Here is a 17540-nt window from a genome sequence, read left to right as displayed (position 1 = left end):
CTACACTAATCACTAATCACTAAGTAGTACACTTACACCAGCCCTGAAACCTGTTCTCGTTTGCTCTGGCTCTGTGGCAGCTTACGGCATGCTTACCAATCCGTAGTCCTTAAGAGAATCCGTCTCACGTGCCAGGCGTTTGACGGTCTCGTACCGCGCACAGGGAACGACAAGCGACGCACCAGGACTGCGGGACGTGTTTAGGGCCTGCGTTGATTATATCGAGAGAAGTTTCCTATTTGGGCGTGCTGGAGGAGTGGTATTTAACCTGCTGTTGTCGACTCTGGTTTGGTCGTTTGTTTTCTTTGTTCTTCTTCCTCTGTTGCTTCTGCTTCTGCTTCTGCCTCTGTTTTTGCTTCTGCCTCTGCCTCCGTCTCTGCTTCTGCTCCTGCTTCCCTGCCCTTCAGCACTCCTCCTCCACAATGGCTCTCTCTTTGGTAGGCTACTACCTCTTCAACTCCTACTTCACCACCCCCACTGACCCTCTTGCTGCCAGCTTGGGCTCCTCCACCAGAAACTACTTTGATCTCGACAGCACTCTGATAGAGGTCCTCTCTGGTACAAACCCTGTCTCCATCAACAGCAGCAGCGACACCATCCCCAACATAAACCTAACCAGCGAGACCATCAGAATCAACGGCCAGATCACCAACGAACTAATCAATCTTATCCAGTCCCAGTTCATCAACTACCAGGGAATCAAGGACTTGCTAATCTCTCCAAACTTCAAAAAGATTAACATCCTATACAACTCAAACTTGATCACCTCAAACAAAATTCACTCCATACTAAACGACGTAAACAGCATCCTAAATCTCAATGACAGTTACACCAGCAGGTTCAACTCCAACTTCAACATCAACAAAAACAACGCCAACAACACCACCACAAACATCAACAAAAACAACTTGAATTTCAAAAAATTATTCTACTGCTCTGCTACTCTAACCCTATTGATCTCCTTATTGATATCCATCTCAATCTACCACTACAATCATCTTAATAAACTATACTTTATGTCCTTTTTTTATCTCTCCCTAGATTTATATCTTTGCTTACACTTCATTTTTGGCTCTTTTATCTATTTAAACGTCTTTAACGATAACTCCTCGCAAAACACAAACCTCAATAACAGCATCATCAACAACAAAATCAACACCAGTCTCAGTTCAAATAGCTCTTCCTTTTTCTTCATTAAAAACTCCTTCAACTCAAATTTAAAATTCATATTGACAAAAATCCTCACTTTGAACTTTTATTACATTCTAATCTCAAATTTAATTCTCCTAACTATCTTCTACCAAATCTTGTTCTTGAAAAATTTGTCAAATCTAAACGCTCTCTCCTTGAATAACATCAACCTCTCAATTATCTTGGCCAACCATTATTTGAAAAAGGAATCAAATAAAAGAATTTGCAATGAATTCTTGAAATATTACTACAAAAAAAATATAAATATAAATATCAACAACATCAACAATAATTACAATAACAACTATACAAATTTCAATACCATTAACAGAAAAATTAACTCAAACATTTCTCTCAACTCCAATACAAACAATAACATAAACATAGAAACTAACAATTCCAATAATGATCCAGATATTAACCTATCTTTAAATGACCAACCTCCCTCCTCTAATAATGACAACAACTTTATCAACAATTTCCAAAAAAATCAAGACATTCTAACTAATCAAATCCTCAACACTAACAACGATGACTCCTCAATTATTGATACTTTTGACAAATTTAATAACATTACAATGTACAACTCAAACGATCTTTTTAATAAAAATAATAACAACAACAACAACAACAACATTGATAACACCTACAACCCCACTAAAAACCTCAACTTCAACCCAGAAAACTACATCAATAACGACAACTCCGTCAATATCTTGAATAATAACATTAAAAATTACTTAAATTTTTTCAATACAAAACAATACAAAGCTAAAAATTATTCAGATCTACAATATTTCTTAAGATACATTATTTTCATTCTATTATTTATCTTATTTTCCTCTTTGTATTTCTTGAATTTTTGGAAAAAATACGAGGATTCTGATTCCGATTCTACTTTGGATTCTGATTCAAATGATAGCCCGGATTTAGATCTAGATATCATCAAAAGTTTCAATCCAAATCTTAAAATAGATAAATGCATCTCTTCCTTAATCATCTCCTCTCCAACTCTACTATTATTCATTGAACCAACTCTATTAGTAGTCTCAATTCATGCTAATATTGTTAACGGCATTTACATCAAAAATTTTAATCTAAAAATCTTTGAAAATTTAACAAAAATTAAAGTAATGATCTTCAATAACTTGAGTATTTTAAACATCTATAGCAACTACAATAATAACAATATTAAAATCTTTGAATTATTCGGTATTTGGAAAGAAAGCTCAGAGACTTGGTGGAAAATTGTTATAGCTTCCGAATCATTAATCAATAAACCAATTAGTAACTCAATCTTAAAAAACAACAAAGAAGACTTTAGCAAAATTCGTAAAATTATTCAAAAATATAATAAAAATAATGGTGCAAATTGTATCTACTTTGAAGATGTCATCGGTAGAGGAATTTTTAGCACAATCGATGTCGATAATATTAGATTTGATGTGAAAATAGGTAATATTAATCTATTTGATAAAAATTTTGTTAAAAACTTAGAGAAAGACCCTGAATTTAATAAAATCATTAGTAACTACAATAACAATCCAAATAATGTTGATACCTTGGGGAAAAGTAATGGTACCAAAATTACTTTAGACTCATTGATCTACATTGTCATTAATAATGAATTATCTGGAATCTTTTCTTTAGTTAATTACAATGTTAAAAAGGATTTTGTTCATTTAATTAAATACTTGCAGGATAGTGATTATAGAACTGGCTTTATGTATGACTTGAAAAATGATACTAATGCTAGTAATAATAACAATAGTAACAAAAATGAAAGTCCTTTAACAACAACAATATCAGGCTCAACTTTGGCATCATCTTCAGAACTTGGATCAACTCCTACTTCTGGAGTTTCTTCGATTATTTCTTCAAACTCATCTTCCTCTTCTTCCGTTAATTATCCCTCTCTTGAATCCAAAAAATTCAACAACGAAGAAGATATTTATTATAAAATATTAAAGGCCTTAAATATTAACGAAAACTTGATCTGGAAACAATTGTTGCCCCATGAAAAATTTGAAAAAATTAAACTATTAAAACAAAGATTAGTTAGTGATACTATTGGATATGATATTTTTCTAGGTGATTTAAGGAATAAAAAATTTGACAATAATATTTGTATAATTAATGAAAATATTAATAATGAAATTGATTCAATGTTATTCTCATCATTAGGTGACATCAATATTTCCTTGATTTCAAACAGCAATCAAATTTTTAATAAAAATTGCAATATTATAATAATTGATAAGCATTTAAAAAATTTGATTTTTATAATGGAATTCTCAAAAACGATTATTGGCAGATTTAAAATTGATTTAGTAATCATTACAATGTTTACTATAGTGATGAATATCTTGATTGGTGGATTAGGAGAATACATATTTGGATTTAACCTATTTAATCCAAGAATATCAATGATTCTGGTTATTATTGTCAGTTCCATAATTCTATATACCAATCTTTCTATCCAATATTACAAGACGCTTAAAACTTGAATAATTTAAGTATAATTGCTTTCCAATTTTATTTAACATGTACACATTTTATGCCGGGTTTTTTATTTTTTGTATTTTTTAATAATTTTTTTTGTTAAAACTTTCGTTATATTTTCACTAAAACTTTCATTTTTCTATATTTTTACTTCTTTCATCGTTTTTGTTTATTATTTCTTTTATTGTTTAGTTTTTTTAAATTCTCATTTTAGTATCATTTAATTTAATTGTTACATTCAAAGCCTCTTTCATTTTTAAATTCACAATGAGTTTCGTAAGTAAACTTTTCTCTCTGATTGTAAATATTTGTTTTGAGACCCGATAAATTGAAAACAAACTGAAAGTTAAAATTTAATTATATATCAACTTAGGGGTTTTCCTTTGTTCGTAAAATAGTGATCAATTTCAGCTTCCAAAATATAAAAGACTATCATAGATATTAGTTTTTCAACATAGTACTTTTGATTGGAAGATTTGAGTAACCTAAGAGTACAGATAATAAAGCCTGTAATATTTTTTAATAATATTCAATAAAGCTTTGAAAAAAACATAGACCTATATTTTAATAATAAATCTAGCTCATTTTATCTTAAGAATGCTGTTTTCAGATATTTTACGATTTTTCTTTTACCATTTTAAAAGTGACCAAATAGGATAATGAAAAATTTTCTAAAGATTAATTTTTAGAAGGTTTGTTTTTAAATTATCCTTGTATTAATTTAAAGAATAATTAAGCAAAATTTGGTTTTAGTTAATTTGAAAAGTTTAAACTCTCCAAATAAAAGTTCTTAGCTGTAAATTATAACAGATTAAATTTCTTATTTAAATTATTATAAATAATTTAAATTACTTTTTTTTTCATATTGTGTTGTAATTTTTGTTTGAAGTGTTTTATTTTTCTATTGAAACATATCGTTAATTATTATTTTTCATTTGGTAATTTTAATCAAAAAAATGAAATTTTTAGTCTTTCTTTTAGTTTTAACATTTTTTACCTCAGTCTCACAATCTTCTCCAATTCCTAGAAATAGGATTTTTAAAACTATTTTGGAAATAATCAAGAGCAACGCTGCTGATAAAAAAGATTCTGATAAAAATAATGATAATTCAACAAAGAGTTTTAAATCAATAACCCAAACAACTAATACATATAAAATTCAAACTACTAAAATTCAAAACCAACCTTTAATAACTACTTCAGTAGCAACAAAAACTCCAGAACCACCATATGTAACCAATACATTAAATATCAATACTCCACTAACCACTATTTCATATAAAACAATAATTCATACTACACACAATAATCATGACATTGATATAGATGTTAATCCCAATATTGATCCAAATCTTATAAACACAATTATGTTAGATCAAAATACCAACGATCCAAATGCTGTTGATCCAAATGCTGTTGACCCCAATGCTGTTGACCCCAATGCTGTTGATCCAAATGCTGTTGATCCAAATGCTGTTGACCCCAATGCTGTTGACCCCAATGCTGTTGACCCCAATGCTGTTGACCCCAATGCTGTTGACCCCAATGCTGTTGATCCAAATGCTGTCGACCCCAATGCTGTTGACCCCAATGCTGTCGATTCAAATGCTGTCAACACCGATGTTTTTGAGTCCAGTTCTTCTGATCTTATTAGTGTAGAAATTTATGTGGTCTGTTCTACCATCTCAACATCATACTTATATGGTATTAATAGTGATTCTATTTCTAGTGAAAGCTCAAGAAATGCTGTCTTTGATACCGCTAAAAAGAAAAATATACGACTTGAGTTTTTTGTTGCTGTATTTGGAACCATCTTGTTATTGTGATAGTTTGAACTTATATTAATAAGCGAGCAAATTAGGTTTATTTCATCTCCTTTTTAAAACATATCAATTTATAAGTAAATCCATGAAATAAATAAAATAAAATTTAGGAAATTAAAAATGTTTGTTATTATAATCATGATAAACAATAAAATTTTTTATATTTTCTTAATTTTTTTAGTTTTCTGAAGCAATACTCAATGATTTTTACATCGCCAAATGTAATTTCACAACCTTTGTAGAAGCTGATTGAAATGTTTTTAGACGAAAGCAATATCATTCTTTTTTGCTCAGAATAACACACTTTGTGTTTTAGCAAATTGAAATAAAGATTCATTTTGTTGTCTCAATTAAAGTATATCTATTCACTAGAATCACACCAACTGGTAGCTTTCGGACTTATCATCATTCATAACGATTATATTACCATCAAAGCAGCACAAGCCATCAAAAGAGTATACTCCTCCAAAAGATAAAACAATCTGTCAGGATAGCGAGTTGCATCCTATAAATAATTAAATCAAATAAATATTGCTCCTCAGAGCTGTGGTTCCATCGTTCTGTTCTGTTTCTTTCCATTGCCTTGAATTCATGAGCTGTGGAAGTATTTGGATGAAATAGTTTTTCCGAGCTTTCCAACAAAGTTCCGAATTCAGTTCCAAATCCGACTTCATATTAAAATCCGGTTTCAGATCCAAGTCCAAATCCAATTCAAAATTCTGGAACATAGAGAAAATTTCGAATAAGGATTGAATGAGGATCAAACAGATTTTTTATTCTATTGTTTCTGATAGATTTCGAAAGAGAGATGCAAAAATGCTATTGTATTGATTTAATTGTATATAATTTTATCTATAAAGCTATATGAAGCTAAATGAAGTTGGATGAACTTAAATAAAGTTAAGTGATGCTGGATGAGTCTAGTCAGTAGTCTACAAAGGGTGTATTACATTGGATGTCAATATTTTGCTTTGAGGATTAAATCTTGGACTTGAGAATAGAAGCTTAAATTGGTGTAATTGTTAATTTTGTTTTGTGCTAAGTTAAAAATATGCAAGTATTGTAAATTGTTTAATTTTTCGATTGTTTTGATCTTGTTACCAGATAAATTGACAAATTTTAATCTTGAATTGAAAGCAATATCCTTTAGCCATTCCATTGACTCGATTTGATTATTGTTCAATTTTAAATTTTCAATTCTTGGTAAGAAAGAGTTAAAAATGGATTCTTCATTATTTATAAACTCAATTTTTTGAAGCTGATTATGTGTTAAACTCAAACTAATCACATTTTGAAGAGAATTATTTTCAATTTTTATATTTGAAATTAAATTGTTATTGATTTCAAAAAATTTTAATTTATTAAAGTAGCCATTTTTTATTGTGAAGCAACCTTTGATTTCATTGTCAGTCAAATATAAACTTGTTAATTCTTTTAAATTTAAAATCCCATCAGATAGTTCTGTAAGTTTGTTTGACGATACAACTAAACCTTTCAAATTAATTAATTTATCGATGTTTTTCAAAGTGGATAATTTATTGTTTGCCAAATTCAATTGTGTTAAAGATAGTAGCTGTGAATCATCTGATATATGAAATTTATTAATTTCATTGTCACATAACAGTAAGAATTGAAGAGATTTGAAATTATTAAAAATCAAAGCTTTAGTAATTGAATTAAAACTTAATTCTAAGCTAACCAAATTGACTAGTCTTGATAATGGAGAAATATCCACAATTTCATTATTAGCCAAAAATAATGTTTTAAGATTAGTCAAGTTATTAAGTGATTGGACATCTGAAATGAGATTGTTATGAGCTTTAAATTCCTGGAGTTTTCTCAAATTTGATAAATCTTGAATATCAGAGATGTAATTATAAGACACATCTAAATATTTTAAATTTGACAAAAATAGTATTTTTGGAATAGAACAAAGATTGTTATATTTTAAATCTAAAACTTTCAATTTTGGAAAAAAAATATTTGGATCGATTTCATAAATATAATTATGAGCTAATGATAAATATTCTAAATTTATTAAAGAGGAAAAATTGTCAATGCGAAAAATTTGACAATCGAATAGAATTAAGCGTTTTAAATTAGTAAATGTATTTAAACAATGAGAAATCTTTTGAGAATTGAAAAGTTTAAAAGAAGATAGTGTCAGAGAAAATTCAATATTGTTTTGTTTTAAAAAAAATATAGTATCCGTGGAAATATTTCTGGTGGGAAATAATACCTTAAGTTTTTTAAGGTGACAGCAACGATTTAAAAGCTTGAGAAAAGAAAGATCATATTCAAAATTCGGAAAGTCATTAAAATCAATTGTAAGATTAATTAAGGACTCAGTATTTGATACTAATAGAGATTTAACTAAATTATTAATCACCCAAAGTGTAGTACAATAGGTCTGGATTTCTTTTGAATCCAAATCTAGTTTGGAAGTTTCTTCAAAAAATATAAAAGAGGCTGACTTTAAATTTTGTTTTGCCATAAAAATATAGAATACTGGTGCAATATTAATATTCATATCCATAAGAATCAAATCCAAATTTATAATTAAACTATGAGTATACTGAATGAACCGATCACCAAACATATAAAAATCTTTAACGTCAATTGTTAAAAATGCGTCGGAAAAAAACAAACCACCTAAAGAGATTTTTTTGAACAAATGTTTCCATGCCTGATATTGGAATGATTTTGTATCTGATAGAGTGAATAACCAGATTTGGCTCTTAGGCAAATAGGAAAAAACCAAGTCAATTAAGTCAAAAGGCAAGTTAGCATAGCTTATTGTGTTTGGAAACAACCCCTCTATGGAATTGCTCATTTTTGAAGAGTGGTGGAACTAAGACTCATCAATTTTATGGAGCACTAGAAGCTAAAAACAGCAAATTCTTAGAAACCATTGAGAAGAAAAAATTCAAAGGGAGAGCGAATGCTTTTATACACTATCTTTCTTCTCTTATTTAGCAAGGAATTACACCGAGCTGTTGGACAAGAAGCGTTGGAGCGCTGCTGCAGCCTAGAAAACTCTAATTTAAAAAATCATCAAACTCTGCAGATTTGAAAAATCAGCATCTATTGTGGTTTTAACGAACGGGTTGTTGTTCGCCAAGTGATGTCTATGTCTCAGAGTTACAGCAAGAATGGCGTACATTATGCAAGCCATAATAAGTTGATATTTTTTGGAAAGTGTGTCTCTGTTTTTACATGCTTGTTGATGTATAGTACACACTCTCTGTCTCGCCCCATTTCAAATACGAAAAGGCGTTGACTTGAAAAAACATCCATCACTTTCAGTGATGGATGTCCTGGTTTAAAAATATTTACTGAAAAGGAGGTAGATGCACTCAATTGTGAATAAAAATTATTCTTGGGTTTCTAGTCAGATATATTTGACCATTCTACAGACTTCTCTGACCCACAGATATTTGATATATTGAAGTTGTTTCCAAAAGATTTTACTCTGTTTGAGGGCCTTGCCAGAATTTGGAAATTACACGATTCAATCAATTTTAGTTTGGTTTTTTTTCAAACCTTGTTTTTATAATTATTTCTGTCTTGGATCAATTTCAGCTTCAGAAAATATTTGAAGTTTTCAAAACTGAGCTTTCAATTCGGTTTTTTGATTTGATTGTTTTAAACTAAAATTAAGATATATATTGAAGAAAATAAGATAAGATAGGTATACAATTTAATAATTGTAATTAAACAGGTTTAAATATTAGTTGTGATTGACTTGCCAGTTTTAATTTCGTTTGTCTAACTTGTTTACATTTTAATAGTGACATTAAAAAAAATTTTTGTATTTCTTACTACCAAAATTTCAAAGCCCAATTATTTTCAACCAATTATTTATTACCCAAATCATTCGCAATGTAAAAGCAAATGAATTTTTTTTATGAACTTTAATTCACTTTAAAGCTCTTATATATTTTTTGTTTTTTTTGGAAAAAAATGAAAAAAATAAAAAAAAATGTTATGATTTTTAATTAACTTTATTTCTTTTAAATTTTTCATAACGCTAACCAAATGAAAAAAAAAGATAATTCAGAACTGAAAAAAGATAAACTAACCCTTTAGAATTTATTAAAAAATCCTAACTTCTCGGTTTTCTTTTCAAAAAATCAAAATGAAATCCAAAATATGACTTATGATTCGAGTTAGTATCAAATCTATTTAGATCCCTAAACAAAATAATTACCCAGTAAATTGTTAAAATTATGATGAATAGAATTACCATAAGACTATAAAATCCAATATAAAAACTAACTGTTTTTGAAACTATTTTATATGCAAAATCAGAAGAAAGGAATGTTGTCTTGGAATTGGGAGTGAAATCAATGACACCAGCATAAATATATATCTGCCTAGGACGATTGTAATAACTGGCTATAAGAAATTTAAATGCAGGAAGAGAAAATAATTCAAATAACTCAGAATTATATATTCTTGCCATTTGCCAAATTGGATAAATTATTAAGCAAATAAATATTATCATGCAAATTTTTGAGATTAAACGCATTTTTTCCTTAGAGACTTTACTAAATAAAGTTATTCTATTTTTCCTTCCAGATAAAAATTCGCTATTATTATAATTCTTTTCAGCATAAGTAGCAAGAACTGAATTAAAGGATATTAAGGTAAATCCACCAATTATAACATAAATTAAAATTATAAAACTGGCAATAATTTTTTCAATTAGAGAATAAAAGGATCTTTCAGTAATATTTATAATATAGCCAATAATAAAATAGAAATTAAACAACAAAAAAAAAATAAACTGATATTCAAATGATTTCTGTTTTCTTTGAGTTAAAATAGCACGAATTTCCATTTTTTTGGTCATAATAACCTCTTCATCATCATCATCACTATTATTATTATCTTGATTTTCATTTTCATTTTCATTTTCATTTCCATTTGCTTGAATATTATTTAAGTTTGCATTCATATCGTAATTATTTTCTAAATTTAACTGTTCCACCCTTAAGACTTCAGTGAAATAATAATTATAATGATGATAGGTTTTAACATAAAAAAAACTTAGCAAAGCAAATCTTATAATCGAAAAAATAATATTTAAAAGTGAGAGCAATTCAATTGAACTTAAAAAATCACTTGCATTATTTTCATTGAAATAATCATTGATGAAATAGCAAAATATTAAATGACTATATTGAATAAAAACGAAAACTGTTTGTAAAAATGCAACCAGTAAAATTAAAGATTTGACTAAAATTAAATTTAGCGAAAATGATTGATTTTTAATTTTTTCATTTGATTGTTGAAATTTAAAGATTGAAAATGCTAATAAACCACAAAAGAAGATTATAAAAAGTTCACCATAAAATATAGAAGCAAAATTTGATTTAACAAATTTATTTGGGAATTTTTTAAATGTTGATTCATTATTAAAGAATGCCTCAAGAAATCTTTGAGGAACAAACAGGGACACTTTATCACTAAAATTATAAGTTTTAGTATATAATATAATTTGAAAGATCGTAACTAATAGAGTAAATAATAGCAAAATTGATAAAAACGAAATTTCAAGTTTGGAATTTAAAATGTTTGAAGCCTTTGAATTTTTTGAATTATTTTTATTATTTTTATTATTTTTATTTTTATTATTATTATTATTATTATTGTCATTATTATTATTATTTTCTTGAGAAGGAGGTAGTTGATTATATTTAATTTTTTTAGGAGTAAATAAAGTTTTGAGAAATTTCCATTCATCTTTTAGAGATTGATTTTTTAAACCTTTATAAAAATTTGTTGAAACTTTTATACCAACTATTAAATTTAAAATTAGTAAAAGAAAATGGAAAAAAAAAAAGACTTTTAAAACGAAAAACTTAATTGGGTACTGATGAATGACTCTAGTATTAAAGATTATTAGACATCGATAAAAAGTGAAAAAAAAGAAGAGCAAATGAATATACCAAGTAAAGAAAAAAAGGTAAATATTTTCAGTTGTGGCAGCAAAATCATTTAAACATAGGTAAAATGGGACAAGAATTATTAGAAATATTATAATGTTAGAAAGATCAGTAAGTTGGTAAAAATCTAGAAATAAAAATAGGAAAACAGGAGTCATAAAACCACTTAAAATCAAGCAGGATCTATGAAGATTGAAAATATTTAACAATTTCTTTTTCTCCAATGAGTAACCAATTTTGGAGGTTGCTCTTTTGCTAATAAGTTTATGAGCAAATAAAATGAACACAACAAATTGGGATATAAGAGTAATTGCAGAGATTGCAATTAAAAGGTAACTAAAGACTTTGAAGGTAATTGAAAGACTGTTGAAATAGACATATTTGATCTCATTATCAACAACAACTTTTAAGGAATAAATATTGTTAAAGGATTTTGCAGTATTTGAGTACAAGATTGTAGTGAAAATCAAAATCAATGTAAGAAAAGCTAAAAGAAAAAGAAAAAGAATATCATTTTTCTTTTTTAAAGCATAAATAGTCAAAACCAATTGATAGATCTTTGAGTACAATAGAGTTACAGTGGCTAAGAAGACATCAAAAGATATGGAAACAGTATCAGCAGAAACATTATCAGAGGAATAGAATGATTGGAATAAGTAACTTGTTAGAATATCGTATTCGTTGGCTCCATCATATGAGTTAGATAAAATGATGATTTTTATTAGAATGAACAATTGAAAAGGAAGAGATATGATGATATTTGCAATGGATATAAAAGCTATTACTCTCAAGATCTTCTTGTCCTTCTTGGACTCAGAAAACAAAGAATTCTTTTTGGTGACAGCAGCAAGATTAGTATAAGTGTCTTGGTTTCTTCTTGGAATACCAAACAATTCATCTTGGGAGTCATTCAAATGCTTTTTGAATATTTCAGGATCATTCAGATCAAAGTTTTCAGCATCGTAGTAGAAAGTGCTCTTTGTGTGGGTTTTTTGCACGTTGGGAGGTCTGTTGATATCGTTAAAGTCGTCAAAAGGGTCATCTGAAAGGGAAGCATTTCGAGACAAGGGATCGTCGAAGGGGTTATTGTTGGCAGTAGAATAGTTGGACGCATTGGCAGTAGAATAGTTAGGCACATTGGCAATAAAAGTAGCAGAAGATGTGGCAGAAGAGCTGTTGTTCAAGGACGACTGCGATCTGCTTCGCTTCTTCAGCGAAGAGCCCTCGAGATTCTGCAATTCGTAGTCAGAGATCATGGTAAGCAGTAGTAGCAGCAGTAGAACAAAAAACAGCAGAGGAAGAAACAGCAGACCATGGCAACTCAGAGAAGACCCAGAAAACAATTCAGGTATGGCGAAGCACGCTCGAAGTTACCATTCATTTGTCTCAAGTCTAAAAGAAAGAGTATATAATAGAACATATCAGGCTGTTGCACTCAACCTTCTCTCACCATCACATTGCTGGTTCTGTTGCTCTTTTCATGTTTGCCCACTTCCTGTGCTTCCTCCTAGCCCTCTGTCTCGTCTGGCTGGCCAGTCTGGCTGGAGCAACCTCCTTCGAGCTCTCGTTGATACCATCCAATCTCACAGACTCTCCCACAATACCTGTGGTTCATCTTGCTTTGAAGGACCATAACAAAAACCTCACTGCTAAGGTATCCACAAGAGACTCAGACTCCTTTTTCATTCTTGAGCTTGACGATTATAGTGAATTTGCCTACTGTGTTGCAAACAACTGTGGTGAGGAGCTACAGTACTTGGAGGACACTTTTGGGACGATCAACAACACCATTTTACATCAAAATATAAGTGTTTCATATCTCGATTTCCCAGAAAACAATGCCAGTGATTATTTCTGGTTTTACAGATCAAATTTTACTCTTGACAACAACAGTGATTTCAATATCTACAACTATTCCTTTGCACTAGTCAACTTGACTAATGCAAAGGAGTTGGAAAATACCAGTTTTGTTGGTTATTACAATCAATTATCCTTCAATCCAAACAATCAAAACGCTTCAATTAATCTCGAAAAAATTACTTATTCCACCCTATTCGATCATTTGATGAGAGAAGACCATACTCAAAGCGAATTTTTATCCATAGAATTTGATTCTAGTCGTGAAAAGGGCAACCTAACTTTGGATAATAGACAAGACTTCTATGATAAACAATATATGGCCACTCAAATGATCAATCTCCAGGACTATTACGATGAAAGCATCATTGAATACAGGGGCAATTTCATTGAACTAACTTCGTTTAACATCAGCCATGGAATTGTTGATTATGATCAACAATTGCACACATATAATATCCCAATTTTTCAAAAATCTTCCCTGTCTAATAAAATATTGGTAGCAAACGTTGATATAGATAATTATGCTTTATCCTTACCTACGATATATTTCAGCAATATCTTAAGTTTCTATCAGGCTACTTATAATGAGTCCAGAAAATCCTATGTATTTGATTGTAATTTATTTAATGGGCAAAGGGATTATTTATCATTTTCAGTTGATGGGTTTTATTTAAATGAAACAGATGAAAAACTTTTTAGAAGAACAATTGAATTGCCTTTATCAAATTTTGTAACTATTGAAACAAATGTCACAACTTATGCTAATACTTCCTATGATGATTATGAAATCTTCCAAACTAAAACTTGCTATTTTGATAATACTAAATTTACTGAAAGTCAAACAAGCTATGCTTCTTTAGGTCAAGTTGTACTAACCTCTTTAAAAACTGCCTACGATTTTGAGAGGTCTTTGTTTGCTTTTACTCAATTATATAACGATGATCATTGGAGCGTCATAAATTATATTGATACACCATGAATTGTTTTTTTTTTATTTTAACTTTTGTATGATTTTTCTTACTTTATTTTTTTTTTTTTAAAACCAAAAATTGTTCAATTTTTTCGTGTTTTTTAGTCCAATCTTAATTTGGGTTACTTTTGTAAAGCTTCCGTATATTGTTTTTTTATTATTTAACATCACTTATTCAAATAAAGAAAAAGATACTTTAGATATTTATACCTATTATAATATTTATTAACTTAATATACAAATGAACCAATTAGATTTACGTAAACATACGAAATTCCCCGAAGTACCACGAGAACTCACGGACGCTCACGGAAAATTCGAAAGATCAATAACTCAACTTTTATTGAATAAATTTGGTCCAAATTTATTAAAATCATTTCTTGTAATCATCAAATAATCATTGTCAATCCCATTATTGAATATTTCATCACTCAATTCATCGTCAATATTGATTATATTATTAAAATTTTGATTTAAATTGGAATTTATATTCAAATTAGAATTGGAATTGGAATTTGATAACGAAATCTGATTTAAATTAATACCAGAGTTTGCATTCAAATTATATCCATAACCATAATTAGTATAATTAGGATTGTTTAAATTCAAATTCAAATTCAAATTCGAATAAAAAATTGGTTGAGGAATCGAAACATTTGAATTATTAATTAAACTGGTGTTATTAGATACCATCAACTTCATAAAAATTTGTCCTCCTAATAATGTTAAATCATTAGAGTTTTGATTTAAAGTCTTCCATTCAGAAAAGTAATCTAAATTTTTCAAAAATTTAATCGACGTTGGCGTTTGAAATAAATTGTACTTAGAACTTAATAAATCATCGGAATTATGTGTTATCAAACTCAACGGTGGTTGATTATCATTTTCACTTGTCGGTTTAACTAAGAATTTTTCATTTAAATAATTGAATAAATTATCTTTAAACCCCTTAATTTGAAAAACTTTGCCATTTATAATAATATTGTTCCATAAATCTTGTTTAATTGAAGGTTTGTGTGGCAAATTATTGATTACATTATAAATCGAATTGGCTACAATTAATATTAATTCTTTTGAGCCTTTGAATCTTTCAGGGCCAATTTTAAATGAATCTCCATTAGAATCAATAAAGGTATTTTCCACCAAGTTTGAATTTTTCAAAGGCTGACTATTGTTATTATTGTTTTTATTACTACTTGATTTCAATTTTTTCTTCTTTTGTCTTTCATTTAGGATTTCCTTGGGGTTTTTAGTACTATTGATAATAGATAAAACATCAAGTTGATCGTCATCATCTTCTTCGTTATCTTTATTAAGACCATTAAGGTTTTTGAGGCTTTTAAGATTTCTGTTATGAATCTTATCATAGATCTCTTGATCATCAATTGATAAAATTTCATAAACTGAAGATTTTTTCAAGTCTTCAATTTGTGATGCAGATAAATTTGGTAATAATTTTTCTAATTTTGAGTTAATTAAGTTTGAACCAATATTAATTTCTAGTTTTGAAAATTTAATTATTTGGAAATCTATAATGGGGACAATATTTAGTTTTTCATAACCTATATCAACAATTAAAGCCGAAGATAAATTATTTCCATAAGCGAATAATAAACTTGAAGCGTTGGATAAAAAACAAAAAAAATTACAATTTTTCAAGTTATTAAAAACAAAATTTGTAATTCTTTGTAGATTATAGTTGTTATTAAAATCCTTTGTTGAAGAATTTATAATCAATAAAGGAATTGAGTAGTCATTAATAGCTAATCTATCTGCCGAGATAAATTTTTTCAAAGCCGAATAATAAATCAATCTAATAAATTGATTAAAGGCATTGATATTAACAATTTGGCCATGTTGAATAAAACTGATCTTGGAATAGTCATTTTCTAGGTTCTTGGGAGAAACACTTTTTATATTAATATGATAGGATTTCTTTAGTTTATGTTGATAGATTATTGAAGGAATCAAATACTTGGGAGGTCGAAAAGGATCTTCAAGCCCAAATTGAACGACAGTATTCAATGAGCCAAGCACTATGATAAAATAGTTATCTTCACGAAAGAGAGGCATGGCACAGCATATGAAAACTTAGATCAAAAAGTAGCAGAGGCAGCAAAACCAGCAAAAGAAGCAAAAGAAACAAAAGAAGCAGAAGCACCACACCAAACAACCCAAAGCAGAGGTTTGAAATATTTCGCTGTTTGGTGTTTCCCGGAAGTCAATAATCACGTTATATCTTTGATTACCGAGGAGCAGTAAAAAAGATCATCAGAGCCGATTATTGTTAGAAAATAGTACTGTTTTCATGATCTCCGGAAGTTATTGGATCAGGTGATGTAATTATTCCAAAAAATGACATTAATAAGCGTCGAAGCAGAGGAAGCAAATGATTTTTGAATGGTTAAAGGAAGAAAAGATAACATGGCTTCTGAGGATTTTGAGACTGTTTATGCTGTTCCATTGTACTGCGACAGGTGCTGTGTATCTGTGAAGAATGAATTGACTGTCTTGGCCGGGGTCTCAGAGGTTACAACTGATATTTCCAATCAACTAGTGTCGGTGGTGGGCTCCGAAGCTCCTTCCAGTATCATCAAGGCCATTCAAAAGCTAGGAAAAGACGCCATTATTCGAGGAACAGGAAAACCCAACTCTGCTGCTGTTTGTATTTTAGAATCGTTCATCAAGAACAATGACCAGATTGTAATTTCTCATGAGCATGAGCTTGACGATAAAGACTCGATCAAAGGACTAATCAGAATGGTAGCCACCTCTAGTGATTCTGTGTTATTGGATGTTTCTTTGAGCAGACTCCCTAGGGGAACGTACTACTCCAGCATCAGAGCCACTGGCAACATATCCAACGGTCCACTATCAACAGGTGCAATATACAAGAGGTTGCCATCGATCTCAATCAAAAACGACTTTGAAGAGTTCCAGGACTACTTCAAAATACATGGTGTGGGCATCATGGACTTGATTGGCAGAAGCATCTTGATCACAGACAAAGATACCAACGACTCCTCCAAGGTCGACCTTTCCAATAAGACTATCTACGGTGTCATTGCCAGAAGCGCAGGTGTTTGGGAAAACAATAAACAGGTCTGCAACTGCACTGGAAAGACTGTCTGGCAGGAAAGGAAGGATGCTATTCACAAAGGCCTCAAGATCTAGCCCAATCCTGCTTCCTGTGCTTCTCCCTGTGCTTCTCCCTGTTCTTCCAGTTTTTCTTTCACTGCTGTT

At 29.5% G+C, this 17540-nt stretch overlaps 9 protein-coding genes across 9 annotated transcripts; 4 read left to right on the top strand and 5 right to left on the bottom strand.

Moving 5' to 3' along the window:
• The first annotated feature begins 64 nt into the window (after positions 1 to 64).
• On the top strand, positions 65 to 3934 carry ASCRUDRAFT_78088 (uncharacterized protein). The gene has a single exon (XM_020194130.1). The coding sequence runs from the start codon at positions 423 to 425 to the stop codon at positions 3696 to 3698; it is 3276 nt and encodes a 1091-aa protein (XP_020044486.1). The 5' UTR covers positions 65 to 422; the 3' UTR covers positions 3699 to 3934.
• Positions 3935 to 4649: 715 nt separating this feature from the next.
• Positions 4650 to 5519, top strand: ASCRUDRAFT_82974 (uncharacterized protein; the record flags this gene model as incomplete). Its single annotated transcript, XM_020194802.1, has 1 exon — positions 4650 to 5519. One exon carries the CDS (start codon positions 4650 to 4652, stop codon positions 5517 to 5519), a length of 870 nt encoding a protein of 289 aa, XP_020044485.1.
• A 66-nt stretch (positions 5520 to 5585) lies between these two features.
• ASCRUDRAFT_128417 (uncharacterized protein) lies at positions 5586 to 5942 on the bottom strand. Its single transcript, XM_020188991.1, has one exon. It carries the CDS (start codon positions 5851 to 5853, stop codon positions 5653 to 5655), a length of 201 nt encoding a protein of 66 aa, XP_020044484.1. The 5' UTR covers positions 5854 to 5942; the 3' UTR covers positions 5586 to 5652.
• Positions 5943 to 6359, bottom strand: ASCRUDRAFT_128416 (uncharacterized protein). The gene has a single exon (XM_020188990.1). The coding sequence runs from the start codon at positions 6242 to 6244 to the stop codon at positions 6032 to 6034; it is 213 nt and encodes a 70-aa protein (XP_020044483.1). The 5' UTR covers positions 6245 to 6359; the 3' UTR covers positions 5943 to 6031.
• Positions 6313 to 8415, bottom strand: ASCRUDRAFT_78086 (leucine-rich repeat domain-containing protein). The gene has a single exon (XM_020194129.1). The coding sequence runs from the start codon at positions 8113 to 8115 to the stop codon at positions 6475 to 6477; it is 1641 nt and encodes a 546-aa protein (XP_020044482.1). The 5' UTR covers positions 8116 to 8415; the 3' UTR covers positions 6313 to 6474.
• Positions 8416 to 9293: 878 nt separating this feature from the next.
• Positions 9294 to 12835, bottom strand: ASCRUDRAFT_128367 (uncharacterized protein). The gene has a single exon (XM_020188988.1). It carries the CDS (start codon positions 12721 to 12723, stop codon positions 9622 to 9624), a length of 3102 nt encoding a protein of 1033 aa, XP_020044481.1. The 5' UTR covers positions 12724 to 12835; the 3' UTR covers positions 9294 to 9621.
• On the top strand, positions 12781 to 14306 carry ASCRUDRAFT_10437 (uncharacterized protein; the record flags this gene model as incomplete). The annotated part of the gene is made up of 2 exons (XM_020188590.1): positions 12781 to 12871; positions 13057 to 14306. 2 exons carry the CDS (start codon positions 12781 to 12783, stop codon positions 14304 to 14306), a joined length of 1341 nt encoding a protein of 446 aa, XP_020044480.1.
• A 162-nt stretch (positions 14307 to 14468) lies between these two features.
• ARP9 (Arp9p) lies at positions 14469 to 16483 on the bottom strand. The gene has a single exon (XM_020188989.1). The coding sequence runs from the start codon at positions 16368 to 16370 to the stop codon at positions 14631 to 14633; it is 1740 nt and encodes a 579-aa protein (XP_020044479.1). The 5' UTR covers positions 16371 to 16483; the 3' UTR covers positions 14469 to 14630.
• A 238-nt stretch (positions 16484 to 16721) lies between these two features.
• Positions 16722 to 17471, top strand: CCS1 (copper chaperone CCS1; the record flags this gene model as incomplete). Its single annotated transcript, XM_020190958.1, has 1 exon — positions 16722 to 17471. The coding sequence occupies one exon, from the start codon at positions 16722 to 16724 to the stop codon at positions 17469 to 17471; it is 750 nt and encodes a 249-aa protein (XP_020044478.1).
• Between the last annotated feature and the right edge of the window lie 69 nt (positions 17472 to 17540).

Source organism: Ascoidea rubescens (genome assembly GCF_001661345.1).
Source record: "Ascoidea rubescens DSM 1968 unplaced genomic scaffold ASCRUscaffold_20, whole genome shotgun sequence".
NCBI classification, from domain to species: Eukaryota; Fungi; Ascomycota; class Saccharomycetes; order Ascoideales; family Ascoideaceae; genus Ascoidea; species Ascoidea rubescens.
Note: the sequence above shows the minus strand (reverse complement) of the source record. Positions and strands in the feature narration are given on the sequence as shown.

Coding starts and splice junctions, on each gene's coding strand:
- ASCRUDRAFT_78088 (XM_020194130.1), top strand. CDS start 423: ATGGCTCTCTCTTTGGTAGGCTACTACCTCTTCAACTCCTACTTCACC.
- ASCRUDRAFT_128417 (XM_020188991.1), bottom strand. CDS start 5,853: ATGAATCTTTATTTCAATTTGCTAAAACACAAAGTGTGTTATTCTGAG.
- ASCRUDRAFT_128416 (XM_020188990.1), bottom strand. CDS start 6,244: ATGTTCCAGAATTTTGAATTGGATTTGGACTTGGATCTGAAACCGGAT.
- ASCRUDRAFT_78086 (XM_020194129.1), bottom strand. CDS start 8,115: ATGTTTGGTGATCGGTTCATTCAGTATACTCATAGTTTAATTATAAAT.
- ASCRUDRAFT_128367 (XM_020188988.1), bottom strand. CDS start 12,723: ATGATCTCTGACTACGAATTGCAGAATCTCGAGGGCTCTTCGCTGAAG.
- ARP9 (XM_020188989.1), bottom strand. CDS start 16,370: ATGCCTCTCTTTCGTGAAGATAACTATTTTATCATAGTGCTTGGCTCA.